This window comes from Polyodon spathula, chromosome 3, assembly GCF_017654505.1.
Source record: "Polyodon spathula isolate WHYD16114869_AA chromosome 3, ASM1765450v1, whole genome shotgun sequence".
Lineage (NCBI taxonomy): Eukaryota > Metazoa > Chordata > Actinopteri > Acipenseriformes > Polyodontidae > Polyodon > Polyodon spathula.
Window position 1 is genome coordinate 41,603,931 of NC_054536.1, and position 20,463 is coordinate 41,624,393.

The following is a 20,463-nucleotide window of genomic DNA, read 5'->3' on the forward strand; positions in this document are numbered from 1 at the left end:
ACTTATTATTATGGTCTTTTACGAGTAATCATTTACCAAATACAAGCGAGCGATCCAGTTTCACCCAATTTGGCATAAGGTCCTCTTTCTCTTGCTTTGAACATTCTAGGGGTATGAAAGTCTACTGTGCTTTATCATGGTGGAATCATAGTAAAGTGACATTGAAATGGAAAAGCACAGGGAAGCATGGTGAAGAACTGAAAAATAAAAGCTTGGATAAATCCTTGGATAAAATAACTAAAGAAATTGCGAATGGTAAAATTACGAGTACAAGTATGCAAATATGCTATGGTTTTTTCCCACCGTATTACTGTTAAAGTAAAAAAAAAATCATTTAAATTGTGAAATGATCCTGTCTATCTACTAGCTAAATTAACTTGACAATCCTAGCGCAGCCTTACCGTTAATCTTAATACTTAATATTAAAATGGCTACTGTCTATTGGGTATTATTTAATTATATATTACCACCCCCTCCCCCTCCCCACACATGCATACACCCAAATGGTTTGCAGCTTCAAGCCAGGTTTGGTAACTTGGGAGTAAAAAGAAAAGAGATTAAGAACACCTGTGGAATATGAATAAACCATCAACATGGCTTTGAATGAATTAGCATGAGTGTTATTTGGACTTTCATCAAACAAGGGCCCCGAGGTCACTTCAATGAACACTATGTTCACTAGCGAACAAAACCTTTCATCTATGAAAAGCCTTGTTTCATATTTCTTTAATCAGTAGCTGGTTCCCTGTCTGTTAAACCTCACTGTCCTTAAAAAAATTGTCTTGGCTTATAAGTAAATAAATGTGACTGACGTATTCAGGTGCATTGAGGGACAAATATTAGAAGTATGTCTTATTAGCTCAAACAGACATTTGTGTACTTCAGCTATACCTGCTGCATCAGTACTGTCCTCCAGCTTTTCAAACATCAATGCCCGTCTCTCTCTATGTTTTACTTTAGAAATACATGGTTCATGTTAATTTGGTTACACCATCTATTAAAGATTTTTACCTCCACTACGGTACAACTTTCCCATAAACTCCTTGTGAAGAGGTGCCATTGCAATCCTTAACTATAACTGGATCCACACAATGAATGTGTTCACTTTAATGTGTCTTCCTCTCCTAAAGAGCTCACTGCTACTCACTGCTGTTGTTGCTAGCTTTCTAAATACCCCCAGCTCTACAACCACCCTGTTGATACACTGCAAGGCCTTGAAGGTTTGGACCCAGGGTAACAGGGTGACTTGGTATCAGTGTATAACCCAGGCCAGGTCTTTGGTCTTCAGGTGCTTACATTGTACTTACACATTGTTCTTGAAGTGAAACTCAATTCAGTTCAAATAGCTTTCAGTCCCTTTCTCCATGGAACATATGTGACTGACCTAAACCTGTTTCTCCTTCAATGGTTCTTTCTCTCAAGAATGCTCAAGCTCTAGTTCAGCTTTTTGGGCAGCCAAGGGTTAACAGTAATTGTGTTTTAAGCTAGTCGAACAACATAATGTTCAAGCTGTTTCAGGGGAAAGTAAAACAACCTGAATATGTTGGATGAGGAGCTCTATAATAAAGAAAAGTAATAACAACCACATAGTTAATACTTTGCTTCATTATCAATAAGCATTTTAGAAAGAAGTCCTTGTTTAAAACAAAACAGGAAAGCAACTCAAAAGCTGGAATGCTAACACACCTACAGCATGTCTATCATGGAAACTTTAGTAATGGTCTTTACAATTCAAAATTAGGAGCATTACTGATTACGAAATCTGATACAAACCCTTTCATTTTTCTGTTATATCTGACTCAATCCTCCGCAAAGAATTGTGTCTGATCAAACAAGTGGAGAAGTAGTTCAGTCCCATGACCTTAACAGCCTGCATTTTGGGTTCTAAGTTCAACAATTGTCAGACGTAAAAACCATTTTCTAACAAGATAAGTTGGGCCCCGCCACCCACCCACACACACACACACACACACACACACACACACACACACACACACACACACACACACACACACACACACACACACACACACACACACACACACACACACACACACACACACACACACACACACACACACACACACACACACACACACACACTCCTGGGGGCCAGGACTTTGGTGGATAACTGCATTGTTTAAATGGTGCTTTTCTAAAATGTCGATCCTAAAAAAGGCAAAGTAAAAAAGCAAGATATTGGTTGAGGCATGTGCATGTATCCCCCCCTGTGGAACAACAACATCGCTCGTAAAACTGTGTACTGTTGTTGCAAAAGAAACCCTAAAAAAAAAAAAAATAATGTGTCACTGTGTTCAAGATATTGTTGAAAAAGCTTTGTGCTATGTATCCCCTGAAGAAAGAGGTGTGCTGTTTTACTGTATTTGCTATTTAGGCTAATGTAGAATCCGCATTTTAATCACTTGCGGGCAATATTATTTTTAACTGCTGCGCTTCAAACCCAAAGGAAAGGCTTCTTCATTTCATTTCTGCATAAAATAAGCAGCAATGATGATGCCAGCAGCACCCAAAGCAGCCAGACTGAGGGCAGTCTTCAGATAAGGCCAGGAGTAGTTGGACATCGAACCCCTCTGACTTCCGTATAGCTCCACAAAGGCATCCTGAAAGAAAATAAAGATGAAGACAGTTCAGAGGAACATCTTTTCCTACACAACACCGGCAGTCAACCAAACAGGTGTTTTGTGCTACAAGCAGGTATACTTAAGCTGTTTCTTTTGGCTGCAATCATTTTCCAGACAAAGTCATGTTATAATAGAAAGGACATGAAGTCAGTTCCATTGCAATTAATAATCTTCAGTTCCCCAGGGTACAAACCTATAAAAAAAAGAAAACGAGTTGACGCCAGCTCTGTACCAGTCACCTCAGTCATTCATCATTACATTCTGTGCATACGTTCAGCTTGAAATAACAGGAAAGACTTAACATGTTCAAAAGCTTTCGCTTTTTTTTCTGAATGAAATTAGCATTTATGGCAGTAGGTGAATGGTTTGTATTTGGGAGCACCGGAAACTATTTTAGAGTCAGTTATATGTGAGGATTCTAAACCTGAAATTTTGACCAACTCCCCTCGTGTCAACTTCAAATTGTCAGCTAAGGAAGGTGCATACATCTAATTCAGTAAAAAAAAAAAAAAAAAAAAAAAAGCATTGATGAAAACTCCAAATCTTTAACTTTAAGTTGAAATATTTCATTATAAAATAATTATTGTGGAATGTTTGACATTCATTATTATAGCAATGGTTTCTTATGGTAATGTAATGGGTTGGGTAGAGATTATATAGTAGATTTAACTCCCACTTGGGTGCTGTCTTACCCAACACTAGTAATACACAGATCATACCATGCTCTGCGAGCATTGTCTTACATTTCATTTGACATGAGTAGAGAAAGTTATTAAACTACATCTTATCATGCTGGCTCCACCTCTATAGTTGAGCATACAACGCTGACTCTGTATGGTGTCTGTTCTACCTCTATTCAGCTTTTGTGCTTTTTCAGCCAAGGGCAACCACTGTGAGTTACTATATGCTGGTGTTGTGATGCAGACTACTATCTATAATAGAGTTGAAAACGTCGCATTTTATTTTATGACTAGATATGAATTTGAAATCCCAGGCTACAGAAGTTTAAGTCATTATGCATTAGTCCAATTATGCCAGAGTTTCTCAAACCTGGTCCTGAGGGACCTCTGTGTCAGCTGGTTTTCATTCTAACTAAGTTCTCAAATACTTAATTGAACCCTTAATTGAAATATTCATTAGCTTAATTAGAACTGTTTAATTGTTTTCAGCTTTTAAACAGTTGGAGATTTCCAGTTAACTGTACAACTGTATAAGTAACTTGAAATCGACTTTTTAGGAGCTAAGAACAATTAAAAAGGTCTAATTAAGCACATTATTAATGCATTTAAGGGTTTTCTCGTTGATATAGCTTACTCCAAACCAGCTAAGAATGTTATTGTGAGTATTGATGTCACTGTCTTCTGAAACCATTGGGCCCAATGTGAGACAAATGCAAAGGCACATTTTCTCAGAGGAATAACCCTATTGTAACTCCTTAAAGACAGGTGGCACAACACACCTAAGTTTCAGTTGCAGTCTGAGTTATGGTTTGAATAGTTATGATCCCACCATCATGTCTGATTCAAACTTTGAAAAATCTTTGTTTCTTTCTGTAATAATACAGTGTGCACTGCTGAAATCCAGCTTTCTGCTGTTTGCTGTTTTCTGGACAAGGAAACACCTCATAGAGATGAATGGTGGCATATAATACTTTTGACCTTAGGCTACAACACCCTCTAATACCTGCAGTCCATCTTGATGCCTATTGTTTGGTATCGCCATGTTTTATTGCTGGCAGTATGGTTTTGTCCACAAAACAGAAACAAAATAGCCAATTCTATAATAACCCTCTATTAATATATATATATATATATATATATATAGATATATTATATATATATATATATATATATATATATATATATATATATATATTATACAAAAATCTTACAAGAAAATTTACGTCATGCAAAAACGGTCCTCAATACCTTTTGGGCAAGACAACACATTTCTGTTGTAAACATAACGTTGTATTGCAGTAAAGGGAGCACGTGCCTTACTTTCCTCCACAACTGAACATATTTATAACATAAGACTATCGGAAGCAGGGGTATCATCATAATATTTTTCACCTGACACCTGACACAGATTAAAAAGCTCGCTGTCATTGTGCAGAACTATTTCACCGACTCGCTGAAATGTTTGTCTGTTTGTCTTACTGCCATTCAGAAAAACACTTCAGTGTTAGTGCTCACTTAAGAGTGTTTTCTGAAAACCATTACCTTGGCACACTTAAGTAAACCCTCATATTATGAACTGAACACAACTAATAGTTTATTAGAAGTTTTATTTTACAAGCTATGAGCCGAACAGAGAATATGTAAATACATTGTCTGCCTGTTCCAGGGGTCTCAACAATACCAACAATATTTTACATTTTCTAAGAACTATAACTCCAGTAGCAGCTGCCTCTCACACATTCTACTGTACATCTATGACCCTCTCACCTATGCAAGAAGCTGCCAACAAACCAATCACTGCTTAACAGCCTATCACTGTGGCTGCATGCCCTTTTATAATCACTCCTATGAGACAACCTGGGAAATATCAGTAGGGATGTGCTTCTGTGATAAATATGGCCTAGAATAAGACATTTCCATTTTACATTTATTGCTACACAATTTTACTTTAACACCAAGGACATATGTTATCCCTTATAGAAAACCTATTTTTAATATAATGGAAAGTGGTTTGAAGGGCTGATACTGTTTATTAGACTATGGCCTGTGGCAAAGTGGTTGGTAAGGGGAACAGATGTCGCGGTGATGCGGTGCAGGAGTGATGAACAGACAACAGTGATTCAGTGAATAAGTGCGGTTTATTGCTCTTTTCCAGGTCTGGCGACCGTCAAAAATAATAAATCCCCAGCAACACACAACAATGTGTAAAGCACGGGGATAATGAAAACAAGGGCACAGTCCCGAACAAAAAACAACGGTACGGTCACCAGTCCTGGGTGATCGAAAACGTGCAGGTGCTCAGTGCAGTGGTGCTCCGGATAGTGCTCTCCTTTCGACAGCTCCGGAGATGTGCGTTAACTGTCTATTGGTGCGACAAAGACAGACAACTACAGACAGACAGAAAATAACACACAACACGTACGACACTCTTCACAATACTCTGAGAGCTCTTCTCTCAGTCCTTCTCTCCTAACGTTAACCCAAACGAAGGAGAAGATCAGCGTTACCCTGGCCCCTATATGTAATCCCGCATGATATCGAGATAAACGGTTGCAGCTGCCTTATTACTTGCAGCTGCCTCTCGTTTACCTTTCAAATCAATACGGTCTTACAACAGAGTAGCGCTTCCCTCCAGGCTGACCCACTTCCCTGACCCGGAAACGAACTGTCAGGCCAGCCCTTCCAGATACTTCTCCTCCCGTTCTTTAGCGCCCTCACAGGTCGGGAAGAAGATTCATCACCAGAACTCATCTTTCCGTCACAGGCCCCACAATGGCACCATTTTACCACTGGCTCCCACCATTCTTGCTGTCCTTGAGCTACCACAGTCATTCCAATGCTACTGGCTTCCCATTCATATTATACAATACAGAATTCTGGATAATGCAGCGGCAGCTGTACAGGGAAATGCGAGACCTAGGTTGTGAACAGCAATGCATTAGAGACAAATATCACTACATTTATGCATTAGCTTTATGACCTATAAGCACTGTATCTAACCCAGCACAAATTGCATAAAGCAGGATAACAATATACAACTCTGACTACACTAAAGGTACAATATTGTATGTGTACATATCACAAGAGCTGCTGCGCTTGTTTAGAGATATCTGTTTACAGTACTAACATTACCTGCTGATTTCCTGCAACACCTATCTAGTATATATTCAATAGGGATTTACACGTGCCACCTGGCCATGGTCAGATTTGTAGGGCTTAACAGTTCATTGCAGAAAAAAATATATTTTACACGCTTTCTGCAGAAGTCTGACAAGTTAATATATGATTAAACTAGAAATGACAGGGCTTGCTAAAGTGCTGATAAGCAAGCATCTAATTCATGTTTGCCCTTCCACATTTGCAAGCATCCTGATTAGAGCAGTTTCCGGGGCATTTCTGAACAGTTTCCATATACAGAAGCCATGGTGATTGCCCTAATAAGTATACCTTTTTTAGAACAGCAGAAAACAAAGACATTGCTGTGCAAATAATGCATGAAACATATATATTAGTAAAACTGGATCGATATTTCATTCGTTCCATTTTTGAGGACCCACAGTGAGAATATATAGCGGTACACCAGGAATGTACATAATTCATGTAGTTATTCCATAAATGTGGGTGCTCTTGGTTGCTATGCCCACCCTCATGAGTGAAATGACCACAGAACATTCATGGAGTATTCTATTATATAACATACAATGCAGGGGAAAAAAATCAAGTGAGGAAGGCCAAGTTTAGGATTATGAATGGGTGGGTCTCGATATCTCTACTTCCAATAATGTTTTCATAATTATATGTTCCACACTTATTCACACCAAGATAACGGTTAAAATCCTTAGTTACTGTACCATATTGCACACATGCTAATTACTAATAAGAGATTGTGTTTACTGCCAAGTAAGTCATAGATGGGTGACCAACACCTTGACTGGCAAAAGCTTCTCTCCTTTCAAGGCAATCGGAGAAGTCCCCCTCATTTCTTTCATATTTAGGACCTGAGTAACAGAATTATGACAAACACAAGTCAATGGGATTGTCACCAAGTGATGCCTTTAGAGCCTTAGTACTTTCAGTTCCCCTCCCACTGCTCCATGATATAAATAGGGTAGATGTAGGTTATAACAGTCAACTTCCGGGTGCTGGACCCCAATAGAGCTTCACACATACACATTACGTTATCAATTACTTCACCCCAATGTATACCGTGCTCATGCTGCAGTCAGCCAATCTGCACTGTAGACAGCTGGAGGGCTTTTGCACAGAGGATTCACCTGTTCAAGATGAATAAAACATCACCCTGAGCGAAAGTGTAATTATGTTTTTTGATCTAAACAACTAATCTCAACGTTCGCCTGAACCAGAGCAATACAGAAAGAGAAACAATTATAGTTTGTTAGAAATGACAGCTAGAGTTTTCTGATCTCAGGCATTTCCTTTCTAAGAAGCATTGAAAAACTAAATGTTTTTTCCTTAAAACATTTTTTAGGAAATATTGAAAAATGACTAGAGGAATTATTTATTTATTTGGAAGATGCCTTTATCCAAGGTAATACACAAATAAATAAGAATAGGATAAATTATACACTTTAACATTAACATGTGCTTACAGTAAAGTTTTACCAATTTGTTTAATTTGTCTCTGAATAGTCTTGTTATTGAGAATGACCTGTAGTTTGAAGACACAGACTTAAACAACAAGTCATAGTTTTAAGCTTTTTCTTCCCCTAGATGTCACACCTTGTTTCCAGGAGATTGTTCATTCAGAAATGAAAAAGTTAACCATTTTATTATCCGCTCATTCACACATTATTTCTGCGAGAATTTATTCTCAGCGTGGCATTGGTGGAGAGTCATGCAGGAGGAAGTAGGGACTTCCTCTGCTTGGTTTGAGGGGAACAGCTGGGGAGGGTGACTTTATTTTCCCTGTTTCTTGTGATTGGTTGAGTAGGATATCCTCAGTCAGACTGTGTTGAATGAAACAGTGAGAGGGTTCCATTGGCTGAACAGGAATGCCCTATTGTTTACTCTTGCTTTTCCTTTCTCTAAATGCTCTTATTTCTGTTGTGTACACAGTGCGTCTGTCAGTCTGTTGTCACATATTGTCTGGTGCTTCCCAAGGAGGCTTAGTCTGGACTTTGTAGAAAAGAACAGGCCTACACCAACAGCTTGTCATATGCGTTGTGTAAAAATAAACAAAAATGTTACTTTATATACAGGCAATACCTTAAGATGGTAACCCCCTCTATTAAATTAAACATTTTGGCCAAATATAAATTTTGCTTGTTTCCAATGTTTCCAATTTGACAGATCGTGGATACAGACTTGCAGCACACACTTAATTAGGAATGGGGTGTCACCTCAATACTTGGTAAGGCGCCTGTCTATCAGTATGTCTGTCAAACTTGTACCAATTGTGATGAAACTTAGTAAGGACAACTTTTAGCTCAAAAGTATCAGAGTCTTAAGAATAATGGAAGCACTAGACCATACATGTTGTATATATAAAGAACATTAAATCTAACTGTGTTGAAACTTGGTACAGTCCTTACCAAGGTGATCTACTTTTCACGATGTGGATAGTTCTACAGCTATGGCCAAAAGTTTTGCATCACCTAGAATTTTAGTTTTTTTTTTTTTTCTTTTTTAAAAAATATATATATATTAATTTAGAATCTCTCATTATTATTTTACATTTTTTCTCCCAAATTGAAATGCCCAATTATTATAATTTTTCTCCTTCATCGCAGCAATTCCCCTCACAGCTCAGGGACCTGAGACCCCATCCCTTTCTTGATAACATCACCAAACCTCAATGGTTTTCAAGGGAGGCTTGCTGTGTAAGAGCTCTGGCCCACTACCGCTGCTATCAAAGCTGCAGGGCTGCTATAGCTCCATACTGGTGGTCTGGCTGGCGTCCAACAAAATCACAGGAGTAATGCAGATTAATTCTTGATTTTGTTTTTCTGCTACTAGAAACTAAATCGGACCTATAAAGTACCACAATCAATGTTAGCTGATTTGCATTGGCTTTCTAAGAAAGCCCAATACACACTCATAATGGGGTTACAACTGGACTTATTAACGAGTCAGCCGTTTAACAGACCACTTACATGATTCTAAAGCACTACAAAGGGACACACACAAGACACTCAAATGCAAAACACTGGTGAGCCAGGGTGTCTATTATGCATCACAGTAAAACAAGGACAGGGCATTTGATCATTCAGCTTCAAAAAGCAAATAATGTGGTCAGTGAGGATAGAATTTCAGAATCAGACTGAGGTTTGAAATTCCCATGAGGCAACTAGAAATATAAGAGCCAAATACAAGCTGGTATCAACTCCTCCCTTGAGCTTTTATAATACACATACACACACACTGTTGAGGGTCCAACATGGCTCAATTTTGAATTAGTTCATGTAATAAGCTTGGTGAATATGAGAATGTGAATTAAACAAAAATAGTCAAATAACTTTTGTTTATTGCCCAAACTTATCATTTTCGAAAAAAAAAAGCCTTTTCCTTCCATATAAAAAGTAAACTGAATAGAACCCCAGAGGATCTGCTAGAGGGGAAAGTGAGAGTGGATTGTCTTCTGTTACACTCCATGAATATATAAATATAAGATGTTCTGTCCTGATATACAGTAGAGGGACAGTACATACACCAGCCCTACTACAGTACACAACCACATTAAGGAATTCCTTGGTATGCTTCAGTTCTGTAATGAACACCAGTCGCCTATCCAGCAAAACATATACCAGTTCCACTGTATTTTTGTCAGTACGGAACTAAAAAAAAAAAAAAAAAAGATTAATTTGATTTGGTTATTTGGAGGCAATGGTTACCTTCTAACTTTGTTATGTACTTACCAGAAAGAGCTAAGATGTGCACTTGAAAGTAGTGCAGAAGTCAATGGAGTAGTCTCTGTACTGACTCCTGTCTGCACTAGGGATTTTAATGGCATTAGTTTACGTTGTCAATTTCTGATTCCGATGTAACCAGCTAATTGGAAGGCGCCAAGAGTCTGCATTGCTGCCTGGCATGTGTTTGACATGTGGAAAGCTTATTGAAAATGACTTTGAAGTGGAGGGCTGTGGAATGAATGGAGCAGAAGCTGGCTGTGTCAGCTGAGCACCACGAGACTTCACGTACAGTAGGCCCTGTCAGCGAAGGTGCCCTTTTCACACACTCCCACCAGGAAGCTGAGGCTCCTCTTGTTTAGGGGACAAGTAAGGTTTGTTTTGATAGCAAATTGCTTGGAATGCAACTGTTCTGGATCACTACCTGGTCTGCTGTTACAGAAACAAAATAAAAAACTATAGTAGTCATCAAGCACAGCATACTGTACAATAGGAATATGGTCCACAATATTATGAGATTTTGTATAAGTAACTTGATCTCAGTTTATCTTCATTTGATTTTATTCATTTGATTTTCAGTTCATATAGAACTCCAGTTCTATAAACTATAAATTACTCCAAGTACTCTAGTACTACTAAATTTGGAAACACTAAAAGAAACTTAATACATTCAATGACAAACATTTTGACTGAAAGTCCTTTTCAAGTCTTTTTCTTTGAAGATGTTGAAGAAGACTTTCAGTGGAAATGTCATTGAAATGTCTGTCACTGAACTTATACAGTTTTATTTTTTCTAAATGTAGCACTATTAAGTATTTTATAGATAAGAATATGCATTTAAACTTGAGTATTACTTGGGAACTATACAGCAAAGTGGTTGACATAGACTTATTTAAACAGAACCATTCTGCTGTGAGGCTGGTATGAACTTATAGGGGCCAGACCAACTGAATGGCCATCATTGAATTATCACCCTCCCTGGAGTTTCACTTTTTTTTTACAAACTAAAGAGATTCCCATGCACTATTAGATGTTTTATTTCCATAACCTTGGTACATAGCAGTTAAAGTGCAAACAAAGTCTGGCTTGTTAACATGTTATTCTCCTCATGGTTAAACTCACCCCCCTTTTAACACAATAAGCCTCATCAGAAAATTATAGTTGAATCATCCTAAATCATGTCCAATAGTTCTACTGTACCAGACATCAAAACAACACCCTTCTGGTTCATTGTTGTTCAAATGGCTCATTTTAATCAAGAGATAGGGGATTTTCCAAAAGTGAATTAAAAAATCTAATCAAAGTAATTTAATCCTTCCACTTTCAACATGACATGGCCACCAAAGCCTATTTATCTGAAAGAATGATCAGCCCCAGACCAGTAATCTACAGCTAACAGCTGACCTTACACTGAACTGAGGAATTTCCCGATAAACATAAAGAAATGTTCCAGTAATCGCTGTCTCAGATAAATCAGATTATTACAATTACCTTGCATTGTGAGACCTTTCTATTATATGCAAATTTATGGAAACTATAATAAGATCCAAAATGGAAAATTACCTATACGTTAACAGTATCCTGGGATACAGTCAACATGGTTTTAGGGAAGGGAGATCGTGTCTAACTAACCTGCTCAATTTTTTTGAGGATACAACATAGATAATGGATAATTGCAAAGCGTATGACATGGTTTATTTGGATTTCCCGCACAAAAGATTAATTCTCAAACTGAACGCAGTAGGGATTCAAGGAAACACATGTACATGGATTAGGGAGTGGTTAACATGTAGAAAACAGAAAGTACTGATTAGAGGAAAAACCTCAGAATGGAGTGTGGTAACCAGCGGTGTACCACAGGGATTAGTATTAGGTCCTCTGCTATTCCTAATCTACATTAATGAATTAGATTCTGGTATAGTAAGCAAACTTGTTAAATTTGCAGATGACGCAAAAATAGGAGGAGTGGCAAACACTGTTGCAGCAGCAAAGGTCATTCAAAATGATCTAGACAAGATTCAGAACTGGGCAGACACATGGCAAATTACATTTAATAGAGAAACATGTAAGGTACTGCACGCAGGAAATAAAAATGTATAATATTATAAATATTATATGGGAGATACTGAAATTGAAGAAGGAGTCTATGAAAAAGACCTAGGAGTTTTTGTTGACTCAGAAATGTCTTCATTTAGACAATGTGGGGAAGCTATAAAAAAGGCCAACAAGATGCTCAGATATATTGTGAAGTGTTGAATTTAAATCAAAGGAAGTAATGTTAAAACTGTACAATGCATTAGTAGACCTCATCTTGAATACTGTGTTCAGTTCTGCTCACCTCACTACAAAAAGGATATTGCTGCTCTAGAAAGAGTGCAAAGAAGAGCGACCAGAATTATTCCGGGTTCAAAAGGCATGTCATATGCAGACAGGCTAAAAGAATTGAATCTATTCAGTCTTGAACAAAGATGACTACCTGGTGATCTGATTCAAGCATTCAAAATTCTAAAAGGTATTTACAATGTCGACCCAAGGGACTTTTTGGACCTGAAAAAAGAAACTAGGACCAAAGGTCACAAATGGAGATTAAGCAAAGGGGCATTCAGAACAGAAAATAGGAGGCACTTTTTTACACAGAGAATCGTGAAGGTCTGGAACCAACTCCCCAGTAATGTTGTTGAAGCTGACACCCTGGGATCCTTCAAGAAGCTGCTTGATGAGAATCTGGGATCAATAAGCTACTAACAACCAAACGAGCAAGATGGGCCAAATGGTCTCCTCTAATTTGTAAACTTTCTTATGTTCTTATGTATTTTCCAATTAAAAATCTTATTTGCTGCTGTAATTTGCCTTGGATAGACTTTTTTTTTCTTCCAGTGCAGGAGTGGCAACATCTTTTAATCCTATTAAATCCCTTAGCCTATGGGAAGATAATAACATTATAATTATCAGGAGCTGAGCTAACTGCAACAACACATTTCACTAAAATAATTTACTGAAATAATCTCATAATCATATTAGTTTTATTCAGGCATTAACCCAATTGTTTTATATGTTCTATTTAATAGTGATGGGCACCAATATTGATATTGTAGCTTTCTGGGGTTAACAAAAGGGAGCCAGATGACCGCAGCAAGATCATATTTAAGATTTTATTCCCAAAGTCAGGACACCACAACACAGCCCACAGCAGCGCGCAAGCTGCCCCTTTATACTCCAAAACCCTGTGAAAACATGCAAACTTTAGACATTGCCAGACATACAATGTAGACATAACAAGACACGATATTGGACGGCACAAATCGAACGAGGCACAAACACAACACGATTGGACAACATGGACAAACACACTGGGGTCACGACTCGATCACGCTCCCCCCTCCCCACCCCGCAGGTGCACTCGCTGACATGCATAGGCACTCAGGACATAGAGAAAACACGGAACAGCAATACAAAACCATATAACACATAACACTAAATGGCCAGATCGCTACAATATTTTGATATATTGATTGATATCGAAAATCATTTCCATACTGCGATATCGTGGCATCTAACATTTTTTGCTCCATCAATAACTTTTGACTAAATTTTACCGATTTTGGTGACATAAAACATGGTGTATATAACTACTAAGTTAAACATTGGTTTTCTTGAAGTTTTAACAATAAAATCAATTTGCTATGCTGTAACTGATTTGTTTCTCGATAGAATAATGGATACATTTTTGTACAATCTGGCCCCTTTTGTAGATACCACATATTTATTTATTGGTAGGAGTAACTTCTCAATAATAAGAAATGAAGCCAATATGTTCCAGTCACATACGGCTACCAATGGAAATTGTTGAGAATGTCTTGTAAAACTGTTGTGATTCCAGAACAGTGTAGGGTTTAGAGCCCTGTTTGTGGCAGCCATCCTCAAGGTGATCTGTTGCAGTTGAAAGTTTTTTTTTAGTCATAATCTTTTTATTAGGAGTTAAATCACATAATTTGGGGGCTTTTTTGTTTGTTTTTAAAGGAGAGAGCGGAGGGGCTATAGACACTCTTTTATTTGCAGAAGTGCTTTGGGTGCTTTAAACTCTGCTGTGCATGCTGATGAAGTAATGGGACAGCACCTCCGCACATACACAGTGTATACTGGGGTGCTTGTACAGGCGGTGTAGTACATCTAGGAAACCCCCAAGATTGATTTCAAACCCCCGCTTGCGTAGCTGTTTGAAAGAAGGCAAATCCAAAAGGGGAACTCACTGCACTGATGTTTGCACCAAACTTGTTTTAATTATTAAGAACACAGTGCTAGAACATTAGCAGCAGGTGATGCTCCAGATAAAACATGTAATGCACTGCATCACACTGTTCCTTTTCCTTTCTGTTTCCAGCATCACTGGAACCACGCTGCTCAAAATAATGTATATTAAAGGTGTAATGCACTGTATCACACTGTTCCTTTTCCTTTGTTTCCAGCATCACTGGAACCATGCTGCTCAAAATAATGTATATTGAAGGTCATACCCTTTACAAACCTCAAAAAGGTCAGTTGCTGATGTGAAGTGCCACACATGGGGGGGGTGATCATAGCAGTGGTGGAGATACTGAGTCACACACATTGCTCATTTGCATTTGGTGAAATCCCTGCATAGAACCCAGATTTAAAAAACAATAACCTCTCTTCTAAAAGTAGACCAGCACTGCCTTTCCGTAACTTAAAAGGCTTCAGAATACTGATCTTATCCAATCCTGTATCTTTAAACTACAGTTCTATCAATAAGTTCTGCAAACACTGACAGATAGAAACAAGCATGTTAATAGAAAGCGCAACCTACACTATTGCACTCTATGGGTCTCATAAACATTTTTTTTTTGTGTTATATAGGCAATTCACTGTACTGTAACTAATGCCAAAATCTGGAATCACTGATCGTTAACACAGCTGTAATATGAGTGCTCAGCTCGTCTAAAAGGGCTCACCCTTTCATGTCTCACCTAAACCTGATGGCTGCACTGCTCATTGTGTAGGAATCACATTCATTATTAACATGAAACTCACTTAAAGGATTCTCCTGATTTCTCGGGGGGGTTTTTTGGTTTTTTGGTCAATGCTGCATGGCAGTTTGTTTTATAAAACTATCCCACATCTGGTTTAACAACTTCATGACGTGTACAAACTTGGCCTACTCTGTTGGCAACAAGTATTTAAATGGGTACGCATTTCTAAAAAACACAAACGTTCCCCCACACACAATAATTTGGTTGACTTTAAAAGAAAAAACGTTCAGGCTGTTGCCAGATTGTTGGGAGATAGTGACATAACATACAGCTGTGGTCTTTTGAAGTCTGAACTGCTCTGCAGGCACTGGTTTGCACATCTTTTCGTTTCCTGTAACACTGACAATGCAATTTTGTATCTGCAGGTATGAGGCGGCTTAGACTGGAGCAATCCACTGCCTACAGGCCTGGACACACCAGCATTTTTCTTCACCTAGGCTCATGTTTTGATACAATGGATTTCTATGTACCCTCACACACTAGGGCAGGGGTGGCCAGTCCTGGTCCTGGACAGCCACAGTCCAGCAAGTTTATGGGTAACCCTTAATCATCAATTTCTAAACTTGGAACCATTTCATTTTGACTAGTTAAGCAGGTACTTTGTTCAAGTAAGACCCCATATTCTGATATTCCATTTCCCAGTACGGTTCGTTTGAGTTTGGAACGTTTGCCCTTAAGTGTGAAAGTTCCAAACGTTGCCGGGAACGATTAAAACGAACCGTCCCGAGACCACATGAAAGAGGTTGACTCGGCACGGTTACATCCGTTCTGTGGACAGTTCATTTATTTTTGTTTCAGTGTAAAAGAAAAATGCTCTCAGTTCAGTTGCGAACTTCAAATGTACCAAAGTGTCAATTATATTTAGTTCAGTAACTGATGTAACTCAGTTGGAACAAAAACCAGAAGAATCTTGTATGCAATAGTATTACACCGTGTAACAAATTTTTTTTTTTTTTTTTGTTCCTGGGTAGTAAGTGTTATTTCCTAATTGCTTATGCCTCAAAAGTATAAAAAATGGCTATTATTCCCCACAAACTTTGCTTTTGTGACCAGGACAGTGATATTTCAAAATATCACTATTTCCAATGGGAAAACGGGCAAATGTGTGTCTTTTCGTTCACATAAAGTCAGACAAAAAACAACATATGAATCCAAATTAACATGTATTTATACTAAAGTAATACAAAAATGACTACAAAAGATTTAGAAGTGAGTAGTTTTTCGAGATTTACGATTATACTGTAAATACAGTATAAAATAATATATTTTAGTATAGTACAGAATAATAGCCATTTTCTACACTTTTGAGGCATAAGCAATTAGGAAATAACACTTACTACCCAGGAACAAAAATTGTGTTACATAGTATTATTGCCATCACTGTAGCACACCTTGAAATTGAAGATGTCACTTCATGGAGATGAAGAAAAGCATCCCGTTGCCTCTTCTGCAGCTGTAGAAATATTGTATTTATGCTTTAGCTAAATATGATATCCGATGGTAAACTCTAAAAGTTTTTTTTTTAAATGATTTTTTTTTAAAAACGCCACATTTAAAACAATCGAGAATTAAGAATATTTAACCATGTCATATATGTTATATTAGGCAGGCCTATACAATAAACAAATGATAACTTCAGATTTGTTTTCTTAGTAGTGTCAGTAGCTGAGAGACTACAAACTCCGGGTGAGAGGTTGTGCAAACAGCAGATCCCACAAGAAAATAGTCTAAACATGAAGTAGGCTATAATAATAATAATAGTGTTTTATTTCATAGTGTGGTTTTCACCATTAGTGGTTTCATTTGAAGGGTAGTTTTACTTTAATTCGTAAATTCTCTGACGTGAATACATTTTAATTAAGATGCGTATTTGTCCCAGTACTACAAAGAAAACAATTGCGTTTGGTTTTGCCAAGATCGTAATATTGCTACTGCATCGTATAGATCAGCTGCATAAGGACCTTTCTACCACAGAATAGAATATGTTTAAAAAAATGCATTAAATTATATTATATTATTATATTATATTCAATTAAGGCTGCCAAATGTTAACTTCATGTTTTTACGTATCATGTATCAGACTGTACCATGTTTTGTTTTATTTGCTGTTTATTAGCTATTAGCTGTTTTTTTGTGTTCTCAGTACAATTGCAGATGTGTAATGTGAAAGGGAAGTGTTCACTGTACACTTGAAAAGATGGAAGTGAACTCAGTACATTTCCAAGTGTACTCAGCACACATCCAGTCTGAAAGAGGAACAATCCAAGGAGGTTTCCACTGAAAAGCACCGAGCACACTTGGTAAGTGTACCATACTCAGTAGACTTACAAGTGTTCCCAGTGTGTAAAGGGGGCTAAGTAATTTATAGACAATTTGGAACAAAAACCTGAATAGCCTGCAGTACTCATGGATCAGAGCTGACCACGTCTGATTTAGTTGACCACATTAACTCCCTAAATTGATCAACAACTTGCATTCTTCAGAAATGGATGATTAAGGGCTACCTATAAAACCTGCTGGACTGTGGCTCTCCAGGGCCAGAGGTGATCACCCCTACACTAGGGCGTTGTTTTACATTGCATCTAGAAGTGGCATGTCCAGATTTCTCCCAGAGCAATTTTTGACGTGTCTGCACTCGACCAATAGCAGTCAACTCCTGGGTGACATCACTTCAGGTGAGTTATTTATAGGTCTGTAATTACTTTTGGTAGTTCCTCGCGCCAAGTTATCAGCGAGAACTGCCAGAGACTCTCTACAAATGGATAGTTTACATGTTTTCAGGGTATTGGTGCAAAAAAGTAAATCAGTTAAAAGCACCATTTTACTTTTAATGTGTAGTTCCCAACACTCTTAGGTGAAATGTAAGAAAAAAAAAGTCAATATCTGTCATGTAGTATGAAAAATAAGTTGCTAAAAATGTCCTTCTCCTCATTTCTTTTTCTCCCTTTTTTTGCAGATTTTTGCAGACCCCTGGCACTTTTATCCACACACATGTATATTACAGGACATCCGAGTTTAATGACAATTAACTTGTCAACATGGAAATATTTTAGGGAATGCACTTATTTTGAAGTCCCTATCATTTATATTAAATTATTTATTTCTGTTTTAAAATGGAACATTTGCCTGCAAAATATAATTTTATAATATATAAATGGTTGAGCATGCATGGGATTTGAAACTTAACCTTCAGTTTGCAAGTGTGTTGTGTTATACTGTCAGTGCTACACGATTAGTTTTGAGTAAAGATGAAGTCAGCCAGCTGAGAATTCTCGGGACTCTTATTTTTTATATTGTGGAGATTTTTTTTTCAAGTCATCTCATCATTCTGAGATTCTGATCTTGATCTCTGAAAAAATGTGGTTTCCTGTCAGTGTAACGCTCATTGTGGTCCCTATTGGTGCAAGGAAGTACGGTTTCCTCTCGATACTGGTTGATGAGAATGAGAATATTTGTGGTCCCCACTGGACAAAAAGGAATGTTAATTTCTGAGAATTAGCTATGCTGAAGGATAGCCTGTATATTTGGTAAAAGTAAAACATAAATAAATAAATACATTAATATTGAAATAAATGAATACATAATTCAAAACATAGACATTTCTTTCTTTATCTATCTTGACATGTATTTATTTTTCACTATCAGATATAAACACTGCCATTTAATACTGTGTGAAACAAAAATAAATACTCAAAAGTTCTTGTTCAATTGTATATTACTGAATATTTTTGTACATAAAGGTCATCATGCTTTCATATATTTTTACTTTCAAACTACCCGTACAATTGCTTTGTTGCGGGACTCGTTGTCTGTTCATTTTGTGTCTCTGTCTCAACCTTGCCCAGCACAAAGCAAAAACGTACAACTGTAAAACCGATGGCAGCCAAGGTTGCCCCAATTGTTTCTACTAATTGTTCACCCATTGTTTCCCCCATTGGTTTTACAGTTGTGCTGGGCATGGTTGCCCCAATGGTTTCCTGAAACTTGACTTGTGTTTTTGATATCTCCATTCTAAATGGCTGGGCACTTTTGATAACTTGGCGTTTTTTCACATTTCCAATGTGTTTTTGTTTCAGATCTATAAACAAAGCTAAAACTAAAGCCTATCAATGACGTCAACCACTGAAATGTGATTTGAAAATGAAAAATTGCTATCATGTGATTGCTAATATAAGAGTGAAACACTAATTAAAAAAGTGAAATACTGTGAAATATCAAAAAAAAAAAAAAATAAATTGCACCTGTAAGTGTGAATAAGATTAAATATATTTCTGCTTTGGACTTGTTTTTGATCTTTGTGTCATTCTGTGAAACACAGTGTGTGAGCACTATATTTTTTTAAAAACCTAATACATTTTGAGCTTAACACACCTGTGTTTGGACTACAGCTATGGATGGTCTTCGTACAAGCGCAAAATCATTGTTATATGAACTACAATTAATGAATATGACTCTTGATTATTTTATTTGTATGTGCTTTGGTTTCTATCAAATGAAAAATATAATGATATGAGCTAGAAGATGTACCGGTCAGATTTTTTGCTGCATAATCAGTTACTGTAAAACTGTGGTCTAGTAATATTATTGATTGTTTACACACAACATGTATATACAGATAAAAAATACACCCACACAAAAAAACACACACACACACACACGTACAAATAATTTTTCTGCCTAATAAAATAATCTCTTTGCTTCCTCATCCTCTTCTTCTGTTGAGGTCACACTTTCCATGTCTTCCCAAAACACAGCCATATTTTTTTTTTTTTGTATATTAGGTAAGAGCAACAGTGGGGGGAGGGAGGGTATCTTCACCCTAAATGGAATGCTATAAAGTACTTTGCTTTACCCGGGAAAGGGAAATGACACTTGGGTATAGATGTGCTGGTGTGGCGCTGTCTACCACACATCAAAAACAAAGCGAAGCGCTCTTGTGTGGAAGGTCATCCGGGTCAAAAATGCATTATTTAGTACAGATTCTCATTGGACTTAAGTATGTGTTGTAATTCAAATGACTATACATACTAATTTGGCCAATCAGATCGCCGAAAATGAAATGAGAACCAATGTATTTAAAGAAAATAGCATGTGTAATAAATAATCCAACCAAAAGTCGCCTTACATCTGCCATTCCTACCGAATTCGTGGCTGTATATGGACTTTGCATTGGGTAAAGTCTTGAGGTCAACATGGTCTGTCTCAAGAAGTCGGCAGCACTCAGCAA

At 37.4% G+C, this 20,463-nt stretch overlaps 1 protein-coding gene across 1 annotated transcript in view; it reads right to left on the reverse strand.

Moving 5' to 3' along the window:
* Nucleotides 1-2,074: 2,074 nt before the first annotated feature.
* Nucleotides 2,075-20,463, reverse strand: part of LOC121313099 (apoptosis regulator Bcl-2-like) — a 97,482-nt gene continuing 79,093 nt past the window's right edge. Inside the window, exon 2 of the mRNA XM_041245266.1 lies at nt 2,075-2,621. Within this exon, the coding sequence (XP_041101200.1) occupies nt 2,484-2,621 (138 nt within the window). The 3' untranslated portion in view covers nt 2,075-2,483. The remainder of the gene's footprint in view (nt 2,622-20,463) is intronic.